Source organism: Perca flavescens, chromosome 19, assembly GCF_004354835.1.
Source record: "Perca flavescens isolate YP-PL-M2 chromosome 19, PFLA_1.0, whole genome shotgun sequence".
NCBI lineage: Eukaryota > Metazoa > Chordata > Actinopteri > Perciformes > Percidae > Perca > Perca flavescens.
In genome coordinates, this window is record NC_041349.1 from 24,090,819 (window position 1) to 24,113,760 (window position 22,942).

Here is a 22,942-nt window from a genome sequence, read left to right on the forward strand (position 1 = left end):
TGTGTGTGTGTGTGTGTGTGTGTGTGTGTGTGTGTGTGTGTGTGTGTGTGTGTGTGTGTGTGTGTGTGTGTGTGTGTGTGTGTGTGTGTGTGTGTGTGTGTGAGAAAAGTTTCGACTTGCTTCCATCTTTAGATTGCTGAGGCAGCAAAACGTCCACATCACACACTGTGTGAACAATGAAAAAGCAGGAGAGAGCAACCTAAGACATCTAGAAACAGGCAGAAACCGCTTGCACAATAATGATTCAGGCACAATAAAGCATGCACACTGCAGCTATAGTACTATACTACATACGGACTCATAGACAAACACACATATTCACATTCCATTTCCATTTAGCCCTTAAGTCCCGTCTGAACACAGCTTCACTGTTTTAATGAGACGGAGAATAAAGCAGCACACAGGCGGGCCTCTCTGCTCTCCTTCACCCCCACAGCGAGCCCTCTCTCTGGGGGTTGAAAGGCAGCGTGAGGGGGGGGGGGTGGATGAAAGGAGAACAGACGAGAGAAAATATGTTTGTTTTTTAAACTGCAGCATGTTCTTTAAAAATTGCCATAAAAAAGGTATGCAAACGTTGTAAAAATTCCTTGGTGTTTGAGATTCCGAGAGAGGTAGATTGGAGTTCATGCAGTGACATCACTGGTCGCACATTTAATTCTGATTTTCGTTCATACGCACGTATTTGTCAGTTAGGCACATCGATCATTACTATTATTAATTCATTCCTCGTCAAGGAGCTTTGTTATCTACACACACGCACGCACACACACACACACACTTACACACACAGGCTCAATCAGTCTCCTGCCATTCCACCCCCTTGTTGAACCTTATAACATTATGGACTACCCAGTGACTTCATGACGTTGTGATGTCACAGGACTTCCGCATTCACAGATCACATCCACAACGATCCTTTTGTCTCCGAAGAGAATTTGACCGGCGGACCTCCGAAACTGCCCACTGACATTTCATCCACTTCTCCGTCGCTCTCACAATCCTTTTCCCTTTTCTCTCTCGCTCAGTACTTTCTTTTCCAATGATCACGAGCTCAGGGACGTTGAGTCAACATGTGTGAATTTCATACAATGTGTTCAAATAGAACAACAACCTCTCTGTCCCTGTCTGGCAGAGTTCCCCTTTCTTAACCGGGACGACATCAGCCACACTCCTCATTAAATGTCACCAGATGAGTGGGGCGGGAGCCACGGCTAACAAAAAGTGTCCCTGTTTGTGTTTGTTGAAATTTAACAGAGAGTCTCACTAGTGAGGAGATTATTCAGGTTTTGGCAAGTCGTTGACCCATTGCCGCTGTTCTTTTTCAAGAAAGTTCTTTGTTCGTTGTTGTTTTTATGACTCCACCACAGAAACAGCCTTATCTTATAGTGTTGACTTACTCGCGGTCCTGTTCAGCTTTCATGTCGTGTGTGTTGACTGTTTATTGTCTGAGGTGCAAAGGAAATGGATTGATGTCATTCATTCATTCTGTAAATTCATTCATTTAGTTGCTTATATTTCAGCTGTTGTGTCATTTCAGGATTTTGTAAGTTCTAAGCATTTCAGAGTATCAGATTTGTATTTTAACACTGTGTATGAACTGTGGGTTAATAAATTGTCCTTTAAGCAACATTTTGGTGGGAGGATTACTTTTGCTTTAAAAAAAGGGCATCAAATCATGTTTAACCTTACACTTTAACACTGTTTAACACCCACTGGTTGGCCTTTGGAGCGCAGCACTATGTAGAACTTGCACAGATTGACAGTGCTATGAAAACATGTTATATATGTATCGATAGATTAGACTCTCTTTGCCATCATTTTGTTCCCTTTAAAAGAATAACACCCTGTAGTCAAAATAATCCAGGCACAATGCATGAAAATAAGGTGTACATCTTTGAAAATGTTATGCCAAAATGTATCACAAAGATCTGACAATCAAACAAAGGCCATTTGTTTTAATTTAGGCAGACCATCACCAAAAGGTGGTCATTAAAGAAACCATAAAGAACTTCTAAACCAAACCATTTGTAACCCAAAAATCCTATAAGGTGATGTCAGGAAACTGCAGATATTTATGAGCTGTGATTAAATTGCCCCAAAGTTATGGTGGTTTTGGTGTTATGATCGAATGAGAACTATCTAATCAACTTTAACCTTTTACCAACTACAGTACTGTTCCACCCGCAGCGTGCTAGCACTATATAAAACTTTCACTGACTGCGAATACTATGAAAAGGTACATGAATATATCTTTCTGAAAGGGCGGCCTATTTGTGGTCTGCTGCAGGTTGCACATGTGGCAGCTAGATTTGAGTTTGTATACGCAGTGAGTTTGTGCCAGCTTTTTCTTTTGAGTCGCTTGCTGACACGTACAATGCGGCTACTTCACAGTGAAACCTTATCTTTATATGATGACAAATTTGTGCTTTTTGCTAGCGAAATGGAAGAAATTGCATCTCAAGAAAGACCAAGTGTGGTCAAAATGTTGGTACAATAATAAAATCATTGGAGCTTAGTGAGCGGCCATCTTTAGCTTCCATATACAGTACAGGCCAAAAGTTTGGACACACCTTCTCATTCAATGTGTTTCTTTATTTTCATGACTATTTACATTGTAGATTCTCACTGAAGGCATAAAAACTATGAATGAACACATATGGAATTATGTACATAACAAAAAAGTGTGAAATAACTGAAAACATGTCTTATATTTTAGATTCTTCAAAGTAGCCACCCTTTGCTTTTTTTGATAACCCTGCAAACCCTTGGTGTTCTCTCAATGAGCTTCATGAGGTAGTCACCTGAAATGGTTTTCACTTCACAGGTGTGCTTTGTCAGGGTTCATTAGTGAAATTTTTTCCCTTATTAATAAAAAAGCAAAGGGTGGCTACTTTAAAGAATCTAAAATATAAGACAGGTTTTCAGTTATTTCACACTTTTTTGTTAACTACATAATTCCATATCTGTTCATTCATAGTTTTGATGCCTTCAGTGAGAATCTACAATGTAAATAGTCATGACAATAAAAAGGAAACGCACTGAATGAGAAAGTGTGTCCAAACTTTTGGCCTGTACTGTATGTCATTGCCATGTGCATTCACCAGACAATATTTCAGTTTTCTGTTCACCATTTCCTGAAGGTGGAGAGGTGACCTTTCATTTTGCAGACAGTGAATAAATGTCTAAGTGTCTCAGTCAACATGGACGGGACACTTCTCTGTTATAGTCCTACTTTGGCTGATAAGCTCTGACTTTTGTGGATAGGTTTTTGTTTGTTGGCATCTGCATTTTTTTCCATTCAGATCTGGGCCTCCCGGACTTAAATTGCAATAGCATTTCTATGTACTATGTCTAATCAGCTTCTAAATCTGAGTTAGGATAATATTAGTGCTGGGACTTCCTGCTTTATTCTCAATGTATCATTTCCTTCTTTGCCTCGATCTGCAGAACAGAAGAAAACTGTCAGACTCTATCTGTCTCCCAAGCTTAATACACTGTCTCTTTCCGGTAATTGTTCTTACTGGTCAACAACAACAGCACAGGGCTCGAATATACACAGACGAATGAAGCAAGAACACACACAAGAGTCACAATTCATATGCAGGTTACAGGCGTTCACAAGCAGAGCTGAGTGAAAACAGAAAGAGGATGTTCATCTTTGTGAGGAAGTGAGGAGGCTACAGGATTGGAACTATAATCCTACTGACAGATATTTAAAAGGTCTGTACTCCTACACACGTCTAGAAAAGTCTGGAAATCAGATTTGCTGATTAGCAGGCCTCTGAATCATGAACATAGATCACCAAATCAAGTCAAGAAATGAAGCTCTGAAAAGGTATGACAATTTAGTTTGGTCTAAGGAAACTTTGCCATACAGATTTTCCAGAGCACAGTTCTTGGATTAGCAGAGTCACAAAGTCACTGACACATGCTGAAAAAAATCCCTTTATTGTCATACTTACACCTTCATACAAATACAGTTTTGCATAGGCACCCCTTTTATTTTTGAGGCAATGGAGCGACAATCTGTCATTTCCTTCAGATAACGCGGAGAGTTGAGAGAGTGAAAAAACCCTTTCAGACACGCACAACTGAATGGGTTAGCCCACGCACAGCTAAAAATAAAAGCTGGTGGTCTGCAGAGTCTAGAGGAAACCGGACAGTTTCAGGTGCGTCTGAAGGCAGAACACACAAATCCTCGTCAGATGTGCGCAGTGAAAGATCTCATATTTCAGTATTTTTCGTGTACTGCAATTTTAAAACCGAATGAGGAAATGCAGTTGAGTTTCGCCTCGAGGGTGTTTTATATTCAGAAGTGCAGCTGGCAGGTGTGACACTTTTTTTCAAGATTCGAAACACGTGGGGTCTCATCACATGTGGTCTGCATTCAAAAGGATTACTTTTGAAACTGAGGAAATGCACTGAAAAAGAGGATTTATTTTTAAATATTTTGCATCTTTATCATTATTGCATTCATACATTATAGTGGCAGATGTCAATATGGTAACTACATCGTCAAGAAGTTATTAGGAATCTTAGAATGATCAGTTTGTTAAATGAGGTTTCCGCAGTTAAATTAAAGTCATATTTTTATCCAGTGAAAGTATGTCTGTGTTGTCATTACAGCTTGGTTCATTGCCCCTAAGCAGCTGAAAACTCAAGTAATACTCTATTAAATGTGCCATACGTTGATCATGCAAATCTGATTGGACCGTTTGTGTTTATTTTTGCCCCTAACAGCCAATCAGCCAACTGTACAGACGTTTACTGTAAGCTAGCCAGCAACGGCCATCGTGTGGAGCATGCCTGTGTTCTTTCTGTTGTTTGACTCCAGTCGCTCTACCCTCTTTTTTTTTTTTCTTCTTCTATTTTTTAGGAGACAAGTTGAGACATTTTCAACCTTCACGAGTGCTTCATCTTCACGAGTGCAAAGTTTGGTATTTAATCTTTCACGAGTTCCGGAGATGTGTTTCCCAGCATTTCAAGCCTGTTGCTGTAGCGTAAAGCCTAGTTTCAGTGCCTCTTGTTGTTGGACTGATCGTCGTAGTAAGTATGACATGACCTTTGAAAAAGAGAGAGAGAGAGAGAGAGATTGAGAGAGAGAGAGAGACAGAGCAAGAGACCTTGACGGGACAAAGGCAGTCACACATTGCTGAGGTGACAGGACGACTGACTGACATGATAATAACAGTCGAAGTGTGTGTGTGTGTGTGTGTGTGTGTGTGTGTGTGTGTGTGTGTGTGTGTGTGTGTGTGTGTGTGTGTGTGTGTGTGAGACACAGACCTCAAACCTGCAGATAAAACTGGTCAAAGATAGCGTTGTGTGGCTAGAAACGATATAAACACACGCCTACACATGCACGAGTCCAGCTGTGTCTGCAATATTAAAGTCAACTGTGTCTAGCTGCGTTGAAGTGACTCATGTTTCAACATTTATCAATTGATCCCCACTTTTTTCCACAAATTCAGTGTTTTTGTTCTTTTTGTGTCATGTGTCCTGCAGCAAAAACTCCAGAAAAATCACAGAAGTACATCTGAAAATGTGAAGTGAGGTCTCTGATACGCTTTCATTATGAGGCTACCAACCTTCAGCGCACACATAATCACACAGGAATGCACACATGGCGATACGGCAGCAGTGGTGGGACGTTTGCAGACACGTAGTCCCACCACTGCTGCCGTATCGGCTTGTTTGTAGATTTCTCACTCGCCTATAGATGTCACACGAACGCGCACACACTCATGACCAGGCAGTCAGTTGAGCTGTTCTGCAGATGCGTGAAAGGTCAAAGCAGATGAAGAGAGAAATGTGAGGGAAGGAAGAGAGAGGAGGTGGCAGAAATCGCTTATTGTGACACAGGAACAAGATCTACACCACTTCCAGTTTAAAAAGCTATAACAAATGTGTTGCTACAAAGTTCTAATCAGTCAGTAAGTTGTGTTTTTGATACTACTACTCTGATGGTAGTTGAGATCTTAAGAAACTGCATTTAAACCATTATGAGACACTTAAACTCTTAATTGAAACCAAGATGATGATATCTCGGCCTCTGCTGCTTCTAAGCATTTTGCCTCTGGAATCCCCAAACTTTATGTACAATACTAAATAACTCGAGCACAGCTTTAAAGGAAGAGTTTGAACACAGTTTGAAATGATGTTTATGTGCTTTCTAATTAAGAGTTAGATGAGAGGACTGTTACCACTCTCGTGTCTGACTGTTTAAAGATGAAGCTACTTCCAGCACAAGGTTAGCTTAGCTTAGCATAAAGACTGGAAACAGTCTAGCCTGGCTCTGTGCAAAGGTAAATACATTTGCCTACAAGCCACTGTACAGCTCATTAAGGATGGGTGGGTTTACGGGTTGATAATGTGCGGGACTGTTTCTTTGGCCGGGTGCAGTGACTTCCTGGAGTCTCTGCTGGTTGCTTGGAAACCTCACGGTGACGACAAGACTCCAGGCAATAGCCAAGCTGGCGGTTTCCAAGGTGTAAGCCTCTCTCCACAACCCGTAGCTCCTATGGCGCCATTTTGATGCTACCTAGCTCTCACCCGCCGTTAGCATTCCATTGACTGCCATTCATTTTGGCGCCACTTTGACAGCGAATAACTTTACATCTGAAGCGTATAAAAAGACTCTATTTGTCCATTGTTTATTTCTAAAGAAACACGACAATGTATAAAAGGCTCCATTACCTTGTACCTCACGTTAGTAGAGGAATTACCGTATAGTACAGGAGAAGCTCGCAGGCAGTTTGGACTCACATTAGCTGTTTAAGTTTAATTACTAATGTTAACTAGCATTTTAGTTAGCAATAATTAGCCTGTGTCCATGTTATCTCCTTACATATACCTACGCTCTCTGTCTCTGTAAGATTTGGAATAATTGAGATTTCTCTTGGCACAGCTACCAGAAGACTTCCAACTTTCAGACAGGTTGCTCTCGTCACATTTACGTTGTCTCTGTCAGTTGGAGGTTGCTCAGTAACGCTCAGCACTCACGGGAAAAGTGCTTCTAATATCCTTCACTGGTCTCCGTCCAGAGCAATGGGATCTGTTTGTCCATTGTCACACTGTATGCTAAAAAAGAAAAAGAAAAAAGCTAATCTGCTGCTGGCTGTGGCTTCATATTTAACATATATGAGTTGTCATAATATTCTTATCTAACTCTCATCCACAGTTAACGCAGTCATTTGATTTCACATTTCATTACTTATTAACAAATTCTCTCCATAAAAACAAAAACTCATGTTTCCATGAATGCCGTTACAAACTAAATGGTTGAATGATTTCTCAGAAATTAACCACGACCAAACGCTCAGCTGAACGCAGATCACGTTATGACCACAAAATTGGGCAAAGTCTTTAACACACACACACTGTAAATGTGTAAACAGCTTGTTTTGGATATTCCAACCAGGAAGTGTTGAGCCCTAATAAAGGAGCCAATGTTGGCAACATGAAAACACTACCATGTACTGTGTGCTGTGTGTGTACCGTGCTTCTTTTTTCCAATGAGTTCATCCAGAGTTTAATGAGAAAGACAGAAGTTTGTCGTCGCTCTTTCTCTTTCTGTTTTTCTTCCCCCACTCTGTCTGAAAAAACAGCGGAGGAAGGGGGGGGGGGGGAGACGAGTTAGGAAATGTAGCCTCACTGTGTAATCAAGTTACTTTTGGAGGACTTCCCTGTCCAGAAAGTAGTCCAGCAGCAGGTGGGTAAATAAGGAAAGAAAAGAAACGGGATAAAGAGGGATGATGGGGATAAAGAGCAGCAGCAGCAGTGACGGGAACAGTCTGTACCTGTTATGTAAGCCAACCAGACTCAGACAGGTTCATCCGGCCAGCATTCATCATGTCAGCATCTTTTTCATCTCTTCTCTCCCGTCTTTTTCTTCACACTCTTTCGTCATCCTCAGCTCAGGATAAATAGGATAGTTTTTTTTTTTTCTTCTATCTTCCCATTTGACCCCTCTTAACATATTGTATTCCTGTCCTCCTCTCACAGTATTTCTGCAGTTAAAATGCACAGTGTGTCCGACCCGAACCAGCCGCCATTAACTGTCACCAGAGCAACCAAACAACAGAATTAATGCAGAGAGGGCGAAAGGAAGAAAGAAAGTCTTTTGCTTCTTTTTTTTTTTTCTAGGCTCAACTTTAACGGTGCGATTAAGTGGTTGGAAAACGACTGAAACAACAAAAAACCAAGCGTGGCAGAGGAAGGGATGAGGTCAGACTGTTTTACAGTCCCGTTTCGTCCAGAAGAACAGAAAGTCTTTGAAAACCTGAAAACGGTGTCTGATTGGCTCCTGATGGAACGGACACATTAAGGGGAAGGCGAGATGTAGCAATTGGGGGAGTTCTCTCGTTTACAGATCCACTACGGAGAAATATTTGATATTTTTGGAGCCATTTTTATTAATAGTTATATTTACAGACAGCACAGCTGTTTATGACACATCCATTCGCACACTGACACTTTGCAGATGATTGATTAGTTTCATATTGAGTTTGTCTGTACAAAGAAGGGAGTCAACAATATTACCCTGTGCAGGAAGTCGCCTCTGTATTCAAACTCTTTATGACCCAATGATGTCTGTTTCCAAGACCCAGTCTTAAAGTCCCACTTGTAATGCATCCTCCAAAACAGTAGCAACAATGTTTTTTCCATTGAGTAGATCCTAAGATGCAACTACGTCACATATTAGTGTCCTGGGCTGAAAAAAACTGTTATAATCAGTCCAGGCAGACACACAAACAGAAAAAGATCAGCTCCTTTTGAGAAAGTGCTAGCCTTAAAGATACTCCAAACCTAAGCAGTGCAAAAACATGTGTCCCAGTGACTTCATAAGCACTGCAGACATTTTATAAAAGAAGAGCCAAGCCGCTCTCTCAGCTTGTTAAAGTGAAGCCTGTAAGGCCACACTCCTTTTGGCAAAAGATTTCTGTGTGTGTTCAAGTGAAGTGGCTGCTTCCAACCACACTGTGGCCTAGTACTTCAGTTATGGGTTTGACCATGCAAACACTCACTCTCTTTTTCTCACACACACACACACACACACACACACACACACACACACACACACACACAGAGGGTGGCCCTACAATAGTGGAACTCAATGTTTCAAAATGCAGCCATAATGTGGTTTTCTCATAGTTCTGAGCTAATCCACTCCAAATGAATCGACTGTCGCAAATAATTATGCCAGTCCACAGATGGGAGAAACTGCAGGAATAAAGGCATCAACCAGGTTTTCTGCATTAACACTTCTCCTCTCTTCACAAAAGTAGATCAACATTTCATGTTCAGTCCCTGGAGCGAAAGAAGGATGTCAAACATCTCCCAAGTTGTCATAGATGATGTCAGGTGATCTCAGGGGCGCCTGGTGGTTCTGGTTGTAGCACAAATTAGCAGACGGAGGTTTCTGCTTAGACACTTTGCTGTACAGCTCCCTCCCCCCGCCTCCTTCTCCTCCTCCTCCTCCCCCCCAAATGTTGTTGTTGTTGTTGTTCACGTTACTACCAGGACCTCCATGTTTCCCAGGGGGCAGTGGCACCGGCTCCTTCCGAGCAAAAGCAGCCCTGCCCGGCTTGGGGGCGGTGATAGGTTTGGGCCACCTCGGAGCCGGAGGTTGTGGCGTTCCGCGGCTCGGGCCCAGCTGCGGAGGCGAGTGTCTTTGGGACTCCGACGGCTTTCCGTGCGAGGGGGTGCTGTAATTTCCCTCCGGTCCTGACGGGGCCGCCGCCTCTCCCTGTCTCCTCTGGCTGTGGGGCTCCAAACGGGCCTCGTCGTAAATACCCGTCCCTGAACTAGTGGACATGCTGGCACCGCCTTTGGCGCAGCCCTCGGGTTCATCGTATATGTGTTCCAGATGAGCAGCGGGAGGGGATGAAGCTCCTTCTGCTTTGCCTCCCGGGGGTCGCCTGTTACTGTTCACCCCTCGTCCTCCCCCCGCAGCCCCGTTCAGACTCAGCGCGCTGGTTTTCTGGCTCAGCTCCAGGCTGATCCGGTCGTACACGTGTGAGTACAGGTCCGGTGGCTTCCTCTGGTTGCAGCCACCAAGGTGATGATCCCCTTGGACGCCACCTCCCGAAGCCTCGTCTCCTACTGGTCGGAGGCGTGGGGTGGGCACTGGAGCGATCGGGTTGCTGGTTTGGCTTTGGGCTTTGATGCTGTCCACTGGGTCGGAGTAGAGGCAGTCAGCGCTGTGCAGAGGCAGGCGCACTGAATCTGCTGGCTCCGAATAAAGACCTGCATGTTCATCAGCTAAGGAGAGACCTTTAGCTGCTGCCGGCCCTCTGGGAGACTTTGGAGGGGCCCCGCCACCTCCCAAAACCCCCAACATGGCTGGTGGATCTGGTAAACTCCTCCCCTTTAGTCCTCCTGCTGTTCCTTGCCCCCTTCCTCCTCCTCCTCCTCCTCCTCCTCCTCCATCTCCACCCTCTCTCTTCCCGAGCACGCCATCAGCAGAGCCCGGTTTGCTGCCGCCTGAATCTCCGTCTGCCTCCCGGCTGCTGGAGCTGCTGCTGCTGTCGCAGCTTCCTGCCGTCGTGCCACTCAGATTGGCGCTGCGTACGTGCGGCAGTGACCCAGTGTAGTCCGAGTCAAAGTTGACGGGGTAGCTGGAGTGGCGCTCCTCAGCCAGAACCTTCTGCGACTGGATGGCCTGGTCCACCAGCGTGAAGATCTCGTTGCCTTGCTTGGTCTCAAAGGTGAAGTTACCGGGGCCCGAGTCGCAGCGTCGGCCTGCCTCGAACGAAAACATCACCTAGAGAAAGAGAAGAAAAGAAAAGAAAAGTTAGTTAGTGTCACTAAATAAATATATTACAGAGGTGTTTGAATAAATGCCAAATGGAACTGAAGTAATGGAAGCTAGTCACAGACGTCCCAGCTCTCTTTGCCAGGCGTCACTCATTTATCATTTTCTTGGCACTAGAAAAACGCTTGCTTCCTTTTTCCACTGAATTTTACTTTTCATTTCTCTCAGCATATCGACCACATTGCTTCACTGCTCTCACTTACTGTTGAATTCTATTTCACGCACAGACCTCCTTCGCTGCTTTTTAGCCCTACGCGTTCAGATCAATGCAGTCACATGGTTTTATCATCAAAGTAAGTGTCACATGCATAAATACACACATGTGTAGAGAAAATAGACGGACTCTATAAAGGTCGATCATTCGAGCTCTGGAGCCTCAAAGTGACACAAAAACAGCCACAGACTCTAAAGTTAGATATCCTCTGACGCCGAGGCTCTGACCACATTCACACGCACACACGCACACACACACACTGCTGCTGTACCGTTTGCACTTCCTACAGTAACTCAATCAATCAATCGTTGCAGTCGCAGCTGGAATTGAACACACCAAACTTCCTCTGCCTGTACTCGTCAGGTGAGTCAGAGAGCTGTTTTCCATTTGTGCGCATTTTTATATTTATCTCTAGTGGTTATTGTTGTTGTTGTTGTTAAACTGATCCCGTTATTGTTTTTATTTTCTTCGTTGACCTTATAAAGTGCCTTTGAGTACCTTTTAAAGCGGCATATAAAATAAATGTATTGTTGTTATTATTATTTTATTATTTATTATTAGCTCTTTTTGGATCCCTGAAGACAAACTTTTTCTCTCTCATAAGCCCAGGCACCCACCCGGTCTCGCCCGTATCTCCTCAGCAGCTTGTAGGGCCACACGAGAATGTTCCTCTTGGTCTTTGGCTCCTTCAAGATTAAGATGTCGTTTTCGGCTTTCAGCCAGTAGCCGCCCACCAGCCCGCAGCGCTCTGACGCCTCGGTGCGCTGAACGCTCACCCAGAACTCGTTCACTGCAAGGACAAGATAGGAGAGGTGTTTTTCCTTACGTTTACTTAAATTCCCTTCCTTTTTTATATGATCTTCTGTAATGCAATATTTTCTGCAGATTCTTAAACTGGTGTAAGGCCAGACTGTTTTTCTTTAGTGTCCTTACCCTCCTCTCTGGAGTAGTAGATGAGGTTTTCGGACATCTGCAGGTCCAGGGCTCCTCCATTACAGTCTGCAGCAGTACTGGTGGTGCTGCTGCTGCTGCTCCCCCCGCCTCCCCCCTGCTGACACACAGACACACACATAGACAGTCAACCAGCTGAGAAAGACGCCAAATTAGGATTCTTTTTTTTATAGTATGTTGATCAGGAGTTTGGTTTTCCACTGGAAGGATAATAGTAGGCAAAGCGTGAGAGAAGGGAAGGAGGAAAAGAAAAAAGAGAGAGAGGCTGAGTGTGCAACAGAGAACGAAGCGGATGAACTCCTGGAAACTCCCTCTGGCTTCCTCTCTGCAATGCAAGTGCAATGTTCGCATGTGTGTGTGTGTGTGTGTGTGTGTGTGTGTGTGTGTGTGTGTGGAGACTCCGGGAACATGTGGGAAACATTGAAAGACACACAAACAAAAAGAATTTAGCAGTTGAAAAGATTTGGGGGGAAAAAAAGCAGTTCTTCAGATTTTTCCACCAAATCAGGAGATTTGTTTTGTTTTTCATTTAGATATTTTTTAGTTCCATTCAGGCTCGATATATACACGTTCCCATGAGGAGAGAAAAGGTGTAAAGATACCTGGAATGCGATGTCACACATGGTATCCATCCAGTCCTTGGCGGCGTTCTTCTCTGCTGCAAACATGTGCGTCTTGTCGTTGGTCTCCACACAGAAAGCTGCCATGTTTTCTTTGGGACAGCTCTCCGTCACCGCCGGCAGGATGGAAATGCACTCAGACAAGCGGATGATCTTCTTGTCAAGCTTCCTGGTTTTCTCATTGGACCCGCTTCCCGAGCCTCCGCCCGTCCCGGCCCCTCCGCCAGAGGGCGAGTCGTAGAACTCGAGGCGGGCGATGCCGTTTTGGCTGGCTGGGTAGAGGACGAACCAGTTCTTCTTCCATTTCTGATCAGTGGGAAAGGAGGAAAAGTTACAGAGGAGAACATTTAAAGCTGCACTAACCAATATCTCTATGTTATCAACAGAACTAATGACTAGGAATGTGTGATGTGATAGGTCTCGCTCATAGGGGCGACCCACAGATGAATACCATCAGACCCGGTAGTTTCCCTTCAGTTCCATTCTTACAACGTGCATATTCTTTTTTTAAATGTTGCCGTATTGAGTCTCTTTCTTTGAGTTTCTACTTTGTTTACTTGTTCTTATTTCATTTTTAATTGAGATCTTTTTCTTTTTCTTTTCATATTTAAAGTGCGTGATCGTTTTCCCATTTTGGTGCCGTTAAACTTTTCTAGATCTTTTGTTACTTTTGATGTATTTATATGTCTTATTTGTAATACAACAATAAGATGCACACATTTTATTTCCTCTCGAGATCCAGCATTTCATGCTAGAATGCTATTCCTAAAGGAAGCACACCGGTAGCACACACCATCGTTTCCTCTACAATCGATCAGCAGCCACTGCTTTGATTCAGTGAGTAAGAGTTTAGTGTGGCAACCCCTCGTCATACTTAGAATTGGGACCCCAACGAAGACAAGACGTGCACCCAAAAACAGGTATAACCCCAAAATAATACCACTGTGAGAAATTACAAGGCAGTGTGCCGTGGCCCCCAACAGGTTAAAAATATGAATCGGTCCAAAGTAGGTGACAGGTGCATCACGTCTCCCTGAGGACAGCAGTGAGGAAGCAACAGCTAACAATGATCTCTTCCTCCACAGGGACATACAACATGACACACAATACTGAACACTAAGACGCACGGCGAGCGTGTAGGACTCCAGATGTTCAGTGCTAAAAATGGACACAGTGAGACACACTGCATGTGGGATAATGTGCAATCACTACACAAACTGGTATGTGATTATGGTAAAACTGTATGAGACGCCAGAACTCAACACTTGTTTGGGAAGTCCCTGTCGTCCCTTGTACCTCCACATCACGCTATGCCTCATCTCGGCTACATTCCCCTGCATTCACTCAGTGGGGAGGAAGCTGCCTGACAGCCAGAGAGCTGAGCTTGTGACAGGAAGGTCAGCAGAAAATCCTTCGACCAGCGGGGAAACTCCTGCTAACGGAGGAGAATGAGACACGCTAACGTTACAACTGTGGGTCTTCAAATGCTCCCCTATCAGTGGTATTTTTCTTCTTCGCTGCTCAGATAATATTGAACATCTGTTATGTCTGAAAATGAAATAACCTATATGCAGCTCATAAGGCGTGCATATCCAGTGTAACAACTACAGCCTGACGTGTCACTTTGGAGGCTGATATCAATATAAAATCGAGGGTTTAAAAAAATCAGATGACTGCATATCGGCTAATGCCACTTTCTTTTCTTTCTTTCTTTTTTTTTTTTGCACAAAAATGAACATTTGTGGAAATTATTGCTCCACTTTGTCTATTTAAGGGTTGTGTCTGGCAGGATATTTGCAGTAAAATAAGCCGACATTTTGACTTGTCATTGTCAGAAAAGCACAAGTGAAATTGATAATTGATGGCTCAATTTCATCAAGTGTCCCAGTAAGCTGTTTCAGTGAGTCAGCATGCACAATCCCAGGGCATCTCCTAAGTGGAATGCAGCCATCATGAATGGGTTTGAATACACCTGTGCTTTTCCTACTATGACATGTCAACATGTCTGCCGTGAAAAAGGTCTAGCATGACAGAGGGACAGTGAACCTGCACGCACAATACCAGGACCCTGTTGGTGAGTTTAATACATAACAGTGTATCAAATGTTATAAATGCATCATATGGTTAGTATTTAAACTCTTAATCTGCAGAGTAAGTAGTGACTATAGCTAAAGGAGTTTCCCTCGTTAATGTAGTGAAGTCGAAGTAGAAAGTAGCACGTAATGGAAATACTTAAGTGAAATTAAAGAACCTCAAAGTTAGTACTTAGACAGGTAGATAACCAGATGTACATATTTACTTTCCACCATCGGGCTACCAGGTCACATGTAACAACATATCAGCTTGTTCACTATCATTCACAGCATGAAAATAAGAGACGCGAGTCAGTCTTAATGTGGAATTATAATATTGGCGTGATATATTCTGCACAACCCTCGTTGCAATTTAACAATAAGCCCAAACCAGATTGGACCCAGCAGCAGTAAAGCTGTCATACGTTGTAAACATCACAATTATGGCAAGAACAAAAATGACAAGAACAGAGGCGCACGCACACATGAAAGCCAACTTAATACATTTTTAACTCACACACACACACAGACACACACACACCAGGTTTCAGAAGTCAACACATGCACATGTGTGTGCACACACTTCGACCCAATGAACTAACTGCCAGAAAGGACAGGAAATGTGTGGGATTGTCATTACCCAGGATTCTCTTCACTTCCTTCTTCTGCATCCAGGTGTGTCTCAGTGTATGTACATATGTGCATCTGTTTGTATTGTTGTAAGTATTCCTTTGGTGCATTCTGGACCATCTGTTGCTGTGCACAAGTGCACGCACATAGATATACACACACACACACACACACACACACGCATACAGACTGACAAACGTGTGATTGTTCAGTATACATGAAAAGGGTGTGAAACATTAACCTCTGTTGCGCAATATGGTCCTTACTGCACTGTGTGTGTGTGTGTGTGTGTGTGTGTGTGCGTGTGAGCGTGTGCACGTGTAAAACAGCTGCTCCATATAAGGCAACAGACCGTTATCAGCTTCTAATACACTGAGTGGAAAGTATGCAAAACAGATCATGACAGTGAGGGAGAGATGTCCTGTCTGTTCACCAGAATGGAATTAACTAAAAAAGATATAAGAAATTACATAAATTTCCATTGGACAAACTATTACTTCCTTGCTTATTTGTTATAACAGGTCTCTCTTAAGAATAAGACCCTGTGTTTCAATGAGATTACCTGTATAAATAAAGGTCAAATAAAGAAAATAATAAACATGGCAATCTTATGTCCATCTTGCATCATTCTGAACATGCATGTGAAATGTAGCCTACACGTTGCAGTCTTTTGTAGGCCTTGTACAGTATTCCTGTTTATGTCTATGCCTAGTTAGTACATAGTGAGTACATTAACACATTAATAGATAAGCTTTGAAACAAAGGAAGAATGAAATTATCCTCTCATGATGCTAACATTTCTGTTGTTATTTTTCTTTTTTCCGTTTCAGTATCAAGTTTTTCAGAAAATGTAGTGGCCTTCAGGACTTTTTTAGCTGCTTTTGGTCTTCCCGACATTCAACACAGAAAGTGACGTGGTGGGGATTTTGTTTTCTTGTGAGATCATTTCGCATAAAAAACAAAAGATGATTGTAATTCTGTCATGTTTTCAAAACTGTCATCGAGTTCATTTGTTTATGAATTTACATCACAGTTTCATTGTGTGTGCATTGACCATTGTATTATTTGGAGAGACATGAGATCTCCTCTGTGTGATTCAGTGGGAATTCACCCTTCAAAAGCTGCTGTGGGGACTTAAGTCCAGTACCCGTAGTTTTAATGATTAAAATATTATTGCAATATATACATGTTTTCATGTAGAAGGTGTGTGTGTGTGTGTGTCTGAGAGAGTAAAAGTATGTTTGTGTATCGGAGCGGAACGTGTGTTATGCGGAATGTGTGCTGTGTCATGTGTGTTTGTTTTTTACTGTAGTTAAGGAAGGCGAGAACGAGTGAGAAGAAGTGTGTTAGAGAGAGAGAGCCCTGACCTCAGTCCTCTGTGTCTACCAAAACAACCTCTCAAACATGCTCTAACAGAGGACAGCAGTAGCTGTAGTTCCTGTGAGTGGCGTAAAGTCAATAGCACACTGACAACTTTTTAGGTTGTTTCAGGTTAGGGGGACTAGCTGAAAATGATTCACCAAAACAGACACGCTGAGCAGGAAGGAAACTAGGTTGTAAAAATGCAATTACAGTGAATTACAGCAAAGAGTCTTAAATGTACAGTCCAAAGAAAATCTGAGAATATCAGCTTTGTGTTACTGCAACATGGCGAGTCAAGTAAAAATATGCCACATTTTCATATAATCAAAGCACTATTGTGCACAGGCCATGTATCTGTCTCTATTTCTGGAGCAGACAAATATTTCAAGGGAGATAACGATGTCCATACGTAGGTCAAACGAGGTAACCCACACACACACACACACACACACACACACACACACAGTGACAGCATGCTTACAACCACAGAATGATATACAGTCTGAGCAACCAACAGTCCAAAACCCAAGTGTATATATATATATATGTATATATATATATATATATATATATATATATATATATATATATATATATATATATATGCATGCAGTTACATATGCATAGTAAAACACCTACTGTAAAGCATTCACCATGACTGACCACAGCTATATTTCTCTCACCAAACACAGTGATAAAGCAAAATGTAACAAATAATTGTATCTAATCGAGGAAGTCTGAAGCGTGTTCTAAAAAGGCAGTGTCTCTGATGTCATCCCAGTCATAACTCCACAGACTCGGCTAATGCTAGCATGTCAAGCTTTAAATGTGTGCCCGACAAGATATTGATTTGGTACAATTTTCATTTTATTTTCCTTTTTTTGACAAAACAGAATCACAGGTACGTTGTCGTTCATTATAATTTTAGCTTCAAGCTGCTGAAAAAAGGGCAGGTTTTGTTTCTTTTCTCGCTCATTTAATGTGCCAGAAATATTCAATTTCGATAAGAACGGGAAATCGGAGGGAATCGGAACCTAAATGACCCCCCCTACTGAAATGTCCCAATGTCTGCACTGAGCTAGAGGAGGGCTACTCTGCACTGTAATCAACAAGATTGGTTTGTGACACTATAAAAGGGTACATTATCCGTTCATCATATACTGTAGCATGCTCACAAATGATAGGGATGGATTGTTCTCCATGTCCACCAATAGTCTTGCTGTGAAACAGCCTTGGTTACAGTTTCCACTCAACACTAAACTTACATTACCAACAGTACAGAAATTATCCTCAGACATTCAGGCCACAGCTACAATTGTGTCTGAACAAATCACTGTAATTAGGAGGAGATGGCCATTATTGTGAAGAAAGTAATATGCAAAGTTACGTTCATTCATGTTGACTTGCATGAGGGAAAGAAAGTTAATTAAATTTGACTATGGAAAGAATACTACAATTAAAAAATGAACGTTGAAGTGACTGAAATGAACTTATCCAATTCACACTAACTATTACAATAACTGTGAGTAAGAACTGATCATTGTTTCTGCACATGCTTCATCATTCCTTTCCAATTAGCTTCACTAAATCATGCTGTTCTTCCTGAAAATACGCCCACTGCAGAGTATAAATGGAGAATTACATACTTCACTACGTCAAATTAGTTCTTCATACTACAAATGATCTGGTGTTTTTTTTCTGGGAAATAGCATTTAGCGTCTGAGCTGCTGCCTTTGATGAACAAATAGAGAGAAGAGAATATCACACGAATCCCATTAATCCATTAGGCAGTTATTACTTTAGACATGATTCCCTGTCGTATAAATCTAGCCTCAGGGTGTGCAATACCTTTTTATCCTGCCACACCCAATCTTTTCAAGTGGCTGCTAGCTCCCGGCTGAAGCTGTCTGCATCCTCCTACCATCTACCCACATCTGCAGCCTTTACTGGTAGTTGGCAAACAGCTGCTAACATCAACATCAAACCAAAAGCTTTTTTTGTAGCTCCAGGGGGTGCAGCAAAAACTACAAAGTGCAGATCACAGCATCTTGGATCAGAATTATGTGTGTTTGCAGAAAAGCAGATTAATTTACAGACAGCTCCCTTCCCACTAAATCACGCACACAATCACATGGCTCTGCTGCACATGTTGCAGTACATGACAGCTCTACAAGTGTGGAAACTGTAATTACAACAGCAGAAAGTTTAGGACTCTTTCATCAAGCACCATTGTTCTGATGTGACTCTTATTGGCTGAGAAAGTGTCATGCTTTGGATGTTATGAATACAACTTTCAGAGAAAACAGCCTTCTCAGTGTCCTGTAGTGGTGTTTGAGAGGAGTCTGGGACATTGCTGTGAAAGCACTTTTCATTTTTCAAATTTCCTCTTGTGTTTCATTAAAGGGGGCGGGGCACTTCACAAATTTTGCGCATGAAGTTCAGTTTAATTCATCGCAAGGAGTTGTACTTCATATTGTGTCTTCTGTGTCTCTGGAGTTTGACTAAATATCCCTGATGATGCCATCAGTATGCTATCAGTAAACGTCTCAGCTCAGTTCAGACAGCATTACTTTATGGAAGTTCAATACTAAATCACTGGAGTAGTCCTTTAACCACAAGCTTTAATGAAAGATTGACAAATTGAATTCATTAGTGACTTTTTACAAGTTCTATATTAGTGTACCAAGACTTAGTTTAGTTACTGTGTAATGATGACTTAGTGCTGTGTGAAGATTTGATAACTATTGTTATATGTCAGTAAAATTCAACTTGATTCCTTTTGTTAATGGTCTCCCTAATACTGTTAACCGGATTGGAAATGGACGGTGGATACTCAAATCTTAGACACAATGTAAAAACTTAGTATATGAAAATGCATCCTGATGGTTTACATCCTAACGGCCTGCTGTATAAACTCTTGAGGCCAGATTTCACACACGATAAAACAGCAATCAGAAACAGAAACCTGTGTCAGACGTTGCCACTATAGACTCAAGTCACATTTTCCGACCATACACGTGGGAACGAGCCTATAGGAGTGAGTGAGTGAGTGAGTGTGTGTGTGTGTGTGTGTGTGTGTGTGTGTGTGTGTGTGTGTGTGTGTGTGTGTGTGTGTGTGTGTGTCCACTGACAGTTCTAACGATTGCATAAGTCACCCAGCAAACCTCAAACCAGTTTCAGCCCTTTCAGGGTTCAGCTTCCTGTGCTATCACTTCTACTCTGATCCTTTTTTATCCACTGCAGTTATCTTCTGCCCTACTCTGCAAAGATAACACGTTATTTATAAAAATGTGGAGATTTGCTTTGTTCGTTTTCTATTGTATTTTCTACTGTTTAGAAAAGGCATTGAAAGTGTGTTTTGGGAGTATGAATATCTATTGTGGATGGGCGATTTCAGGGCAGGAAACAGGGCCAGAACGTTTGGTTGACCCATGTCATATGACCAGAGAGAGAGAGAGAGAGAGGCAGAGAGACAAAGACCCTCTTACAAATCTGAAAGAGTAAATGAGTTCTTATCCAGCGGTGCACTGAGAAGTGGGGCTGCACGATATGAGGAAAATATCTAATTGCGATTATTTTGACTGATATTGCGATTGCGATATGATTCGCGATATTGGAGGGCATTTTTCTATCATTGTTCTCTTTCTCTTTTTTTCATTGTTCTCTTTCTCATTGAAAATGATCACAATTATAAGAAATTAAAATGATTATAGTGTGATTTTTGCGACCTGTACTAAACAGAGATTTTTTTTTTCTTTAGTCTGTAAAATACGATTTGTAGGCCGGGACATCTCTGCAGCACCACAATGGTCAGGGTTCATACGCATTTTAACCAATAGTTTTTAGCAAATTTCCATAACTATGTATTCCTGAAAATGTCAGTCGACATTATACAATAAGAATAAAAATCTGTGTTAAAATTTACCCTCAAAGGTTTAACAATAAAATGAATGATAATTTATGTGGTAGTGGGATTCGGAATTTCACGCCCCAAATAGAACGTTCAGGTTAGGACGACGTGAAATACATTTATTAATCACATATTATTATACTGTGTTAAAAAAAAAAATTCCATGACTTTTCCAAAACCTTTCCAGGCCTGGAATTTACATTTTTGAAATTCCATAACTTTTCCACGTTTTTTCAAAACGTATGAACCCTGAATGGTTTGACACATATTTTGACTTTAACAAATATTGGGCCCCCTGCGATTTGGATATTGCACTAGTCCATATTGTGATTTTGATATAGTTGCGATTAATTGTGCAGCCCTAACTGAGAGGCAAGGTTGCATAGAGGCCAAGGACTGAAACAAACACACAGACACACCCACAGGTGTTATCACTGACATGTAACTGAGTCCAGTCCTGCACTGTGATCTGATCTCCTAAACTAAACTGAGTGATCCCATACATACACAGATAGACAGAGTGCAACACAAGAGTGGCGTTGGCAGTGTTTGCAATGGTGTGAACTGTGAACAGCTGTACTGTTTATGCAGTTTTGATTAAGTGGAAATATGTCTGCCACCTTTTTGATTAGGATCTTTTCCTCCATTATCTCAATTTTCCAGCTGGCTGTGCAGTCTTTTGTAATGTGCTTATTGCAGAAAGTCCTATTGCATTCATGATATTTTTTTTTGTCAATTATGCAGTGAAGTGAGATGTCACCAGCTCATTACACACACACACACACACACACACACACACACACACACACACACACACACACGCACACACAACAACTATCAAACCTACCTCTTCTATATCTCTGTCCTCATTTAATTTAAGAAAGTACAACTGTGCACCAGGGTTTTACCAGCTCACTAACACATTCACATGCACGCTCGCTCACACACAGAGATGCACGGTTCACTCCAAACCACCACATCAAAACAGTAAAACACTGCTATAACTTCCTCTCTCTGCATCCGTAAGTTTGTCTTTAAAGACGCTGCGCACAATGACTGGTCTGTAATTGTACCACTATGTGCTCTATTTATTTGCCATGACGTAACATGCTCCTTTATGGTTTACAACTGTGAATAGTACAAAGTTAACGTCACTTATGTGTGAATTTAAAACACATTGAAGACTTAATGGGACACTGCCATCTCCCTGAATAAAATGTCAGCTATGCTATGACTAAGGCTTGATTTGTCTCATAAACATATGGTCCTACTTTATCATTCATTCCTATAATGTTCCTGGAGAGATTATTATGATTCACCATTACTGATAGGCAGCGCTGACCTTAAAGTGGCTGTATCACACTTTTCCTGGGGCATTTCTATATACCTAAAGAGACTTTTTGTGTGTCTGAGAAGCATTTAACTAGTTTTAGTGGCCTTAAGAGCTCCGTGTACTCGTGTATGTCCTCATATAGGCTATTACTGATTTATTATATTCCTATTACATTTCTATCTATTGCTTATAATTTTGATGTTTTATAGCATCCTCAAAACATCCTTATTATAAGGTCACTAGCTACAGTTATCTTTTGTTATTTGTGTCAACGCCACAACCGTCCTAGAAAAAATAGTAACTGTTTTTTTCTTGGACTTACCTTTCCAAACTTTTGATGCTGCACATAAAGTTGTCCCTCCTTAACGTGGGTGTCCATGCCCCCAACACTCCAGGGCCACCCTTCCTCTAGAAAGGCGAAATTGGACTTGAACTTGATCCAGAAACAAAAACACTTTTAGGGATTTATTTTTTCCTATATCCCCTCACAACTTCCCCCTTCTCTCACTTCCGCTCCCTGGCCGTTAAAACGCATTTGTCGTACCGCTCGCGCACAGTAATAGGTGTCATGGTGTAAATAAAAAGGCCCAAGCAGTCGCTGGGTGGTCCAGACGAAAGTGAAATAGTGGCCAAATGTTGTCGGTGAAGCGCCTATCTGTCGCCTCTCACTCCTCCTGTCCTAGGGCAGGACCAATGGAAAGCCACACTTAATAGATAACGTGAAGCTTCCGGTTACTTCTTTCAGAATAAAAGTCTAATTAATGAACAACGGCTTTGGGTGCATGGCGACTCAGTCCAGCAGTGCTTTACAGTAGGTATGTAACGTAAGGCTTTTAAACTAGATTTCAATTCAAAAATGCAATTTTTAAAGACAGGGCCTCAAAGTGTCACCTTAAGGTTCCTGCCATTTCATTTGACATTGTGCTTTTAGTGGATAAAGTCCATTGTGTATGACCAGACATGTTTGCATATAATCATATTACCACAAAAACACACCGTGAACCTGAAACCTTTGGGTTCCCTGAGGACCTGGCCCC

At 42.0% G+C, this 22,942-nt stretch overlaps 1 protein-coding gene across 1 annotated transcript; it reads right to left on the minus strand.

Annotated features, from left to right (window-relative positions):
* Positions 1 to 8,386: 8,386 nt before the first annotated feature.
* dok1b (docking protein 1b) lies at positions 8,387 to 22,576 on the minus strand. The gene is made up of 5 exons (XM_028564794.1): positions 22,228 to 22,576; positions 12,581 to 12,904; positions 11,961 to 12,078; positions 11,645 to 11,817; positions 8,387 to 10,762 (listed from the first exon to the last, which is right to left on the minus strand). The coding sequence occupies exons 1-5, from the start codon at positions 22,282 to 22,284 to the stop codon at positions 9,326 to 9,328; spliced, it is 2,109 nt and encodes a 702-aa protein (XP_028420595.1). The 5' UTR covers positions 22,285 to 22,576; the 3' UTR covers positions 8,387 to 9,325.
* Between the last annotated feature and the right edge of the window lie 366 nt (positions 22,577 to 22,942).

Bases quoted from the DNA above. Each gene is read 5' to 3' on its own strand.
- dok1b (XM_028564794.1), bottom strand. From the start codon at position 22,284: ATGGACACCCACGTTAAGGAGGGACAACTTTATGTGCAGCATCAAAAG. The intron at 12,905-22,227 runs GTAAGTCCAAGA...CCCACTGATCAG, and splicing joins AGCATCAAAAGTTTGGAAAG to AAATGGAAGAAGAACTGGTT. The intron at 11,818-11,960 runs GTAAGGACACTA...TTGTCCTTGCAG, and splicing joins CTACTACTCCAGAGAGGAGG to TGAACGAGTTCTGGGTGAGC.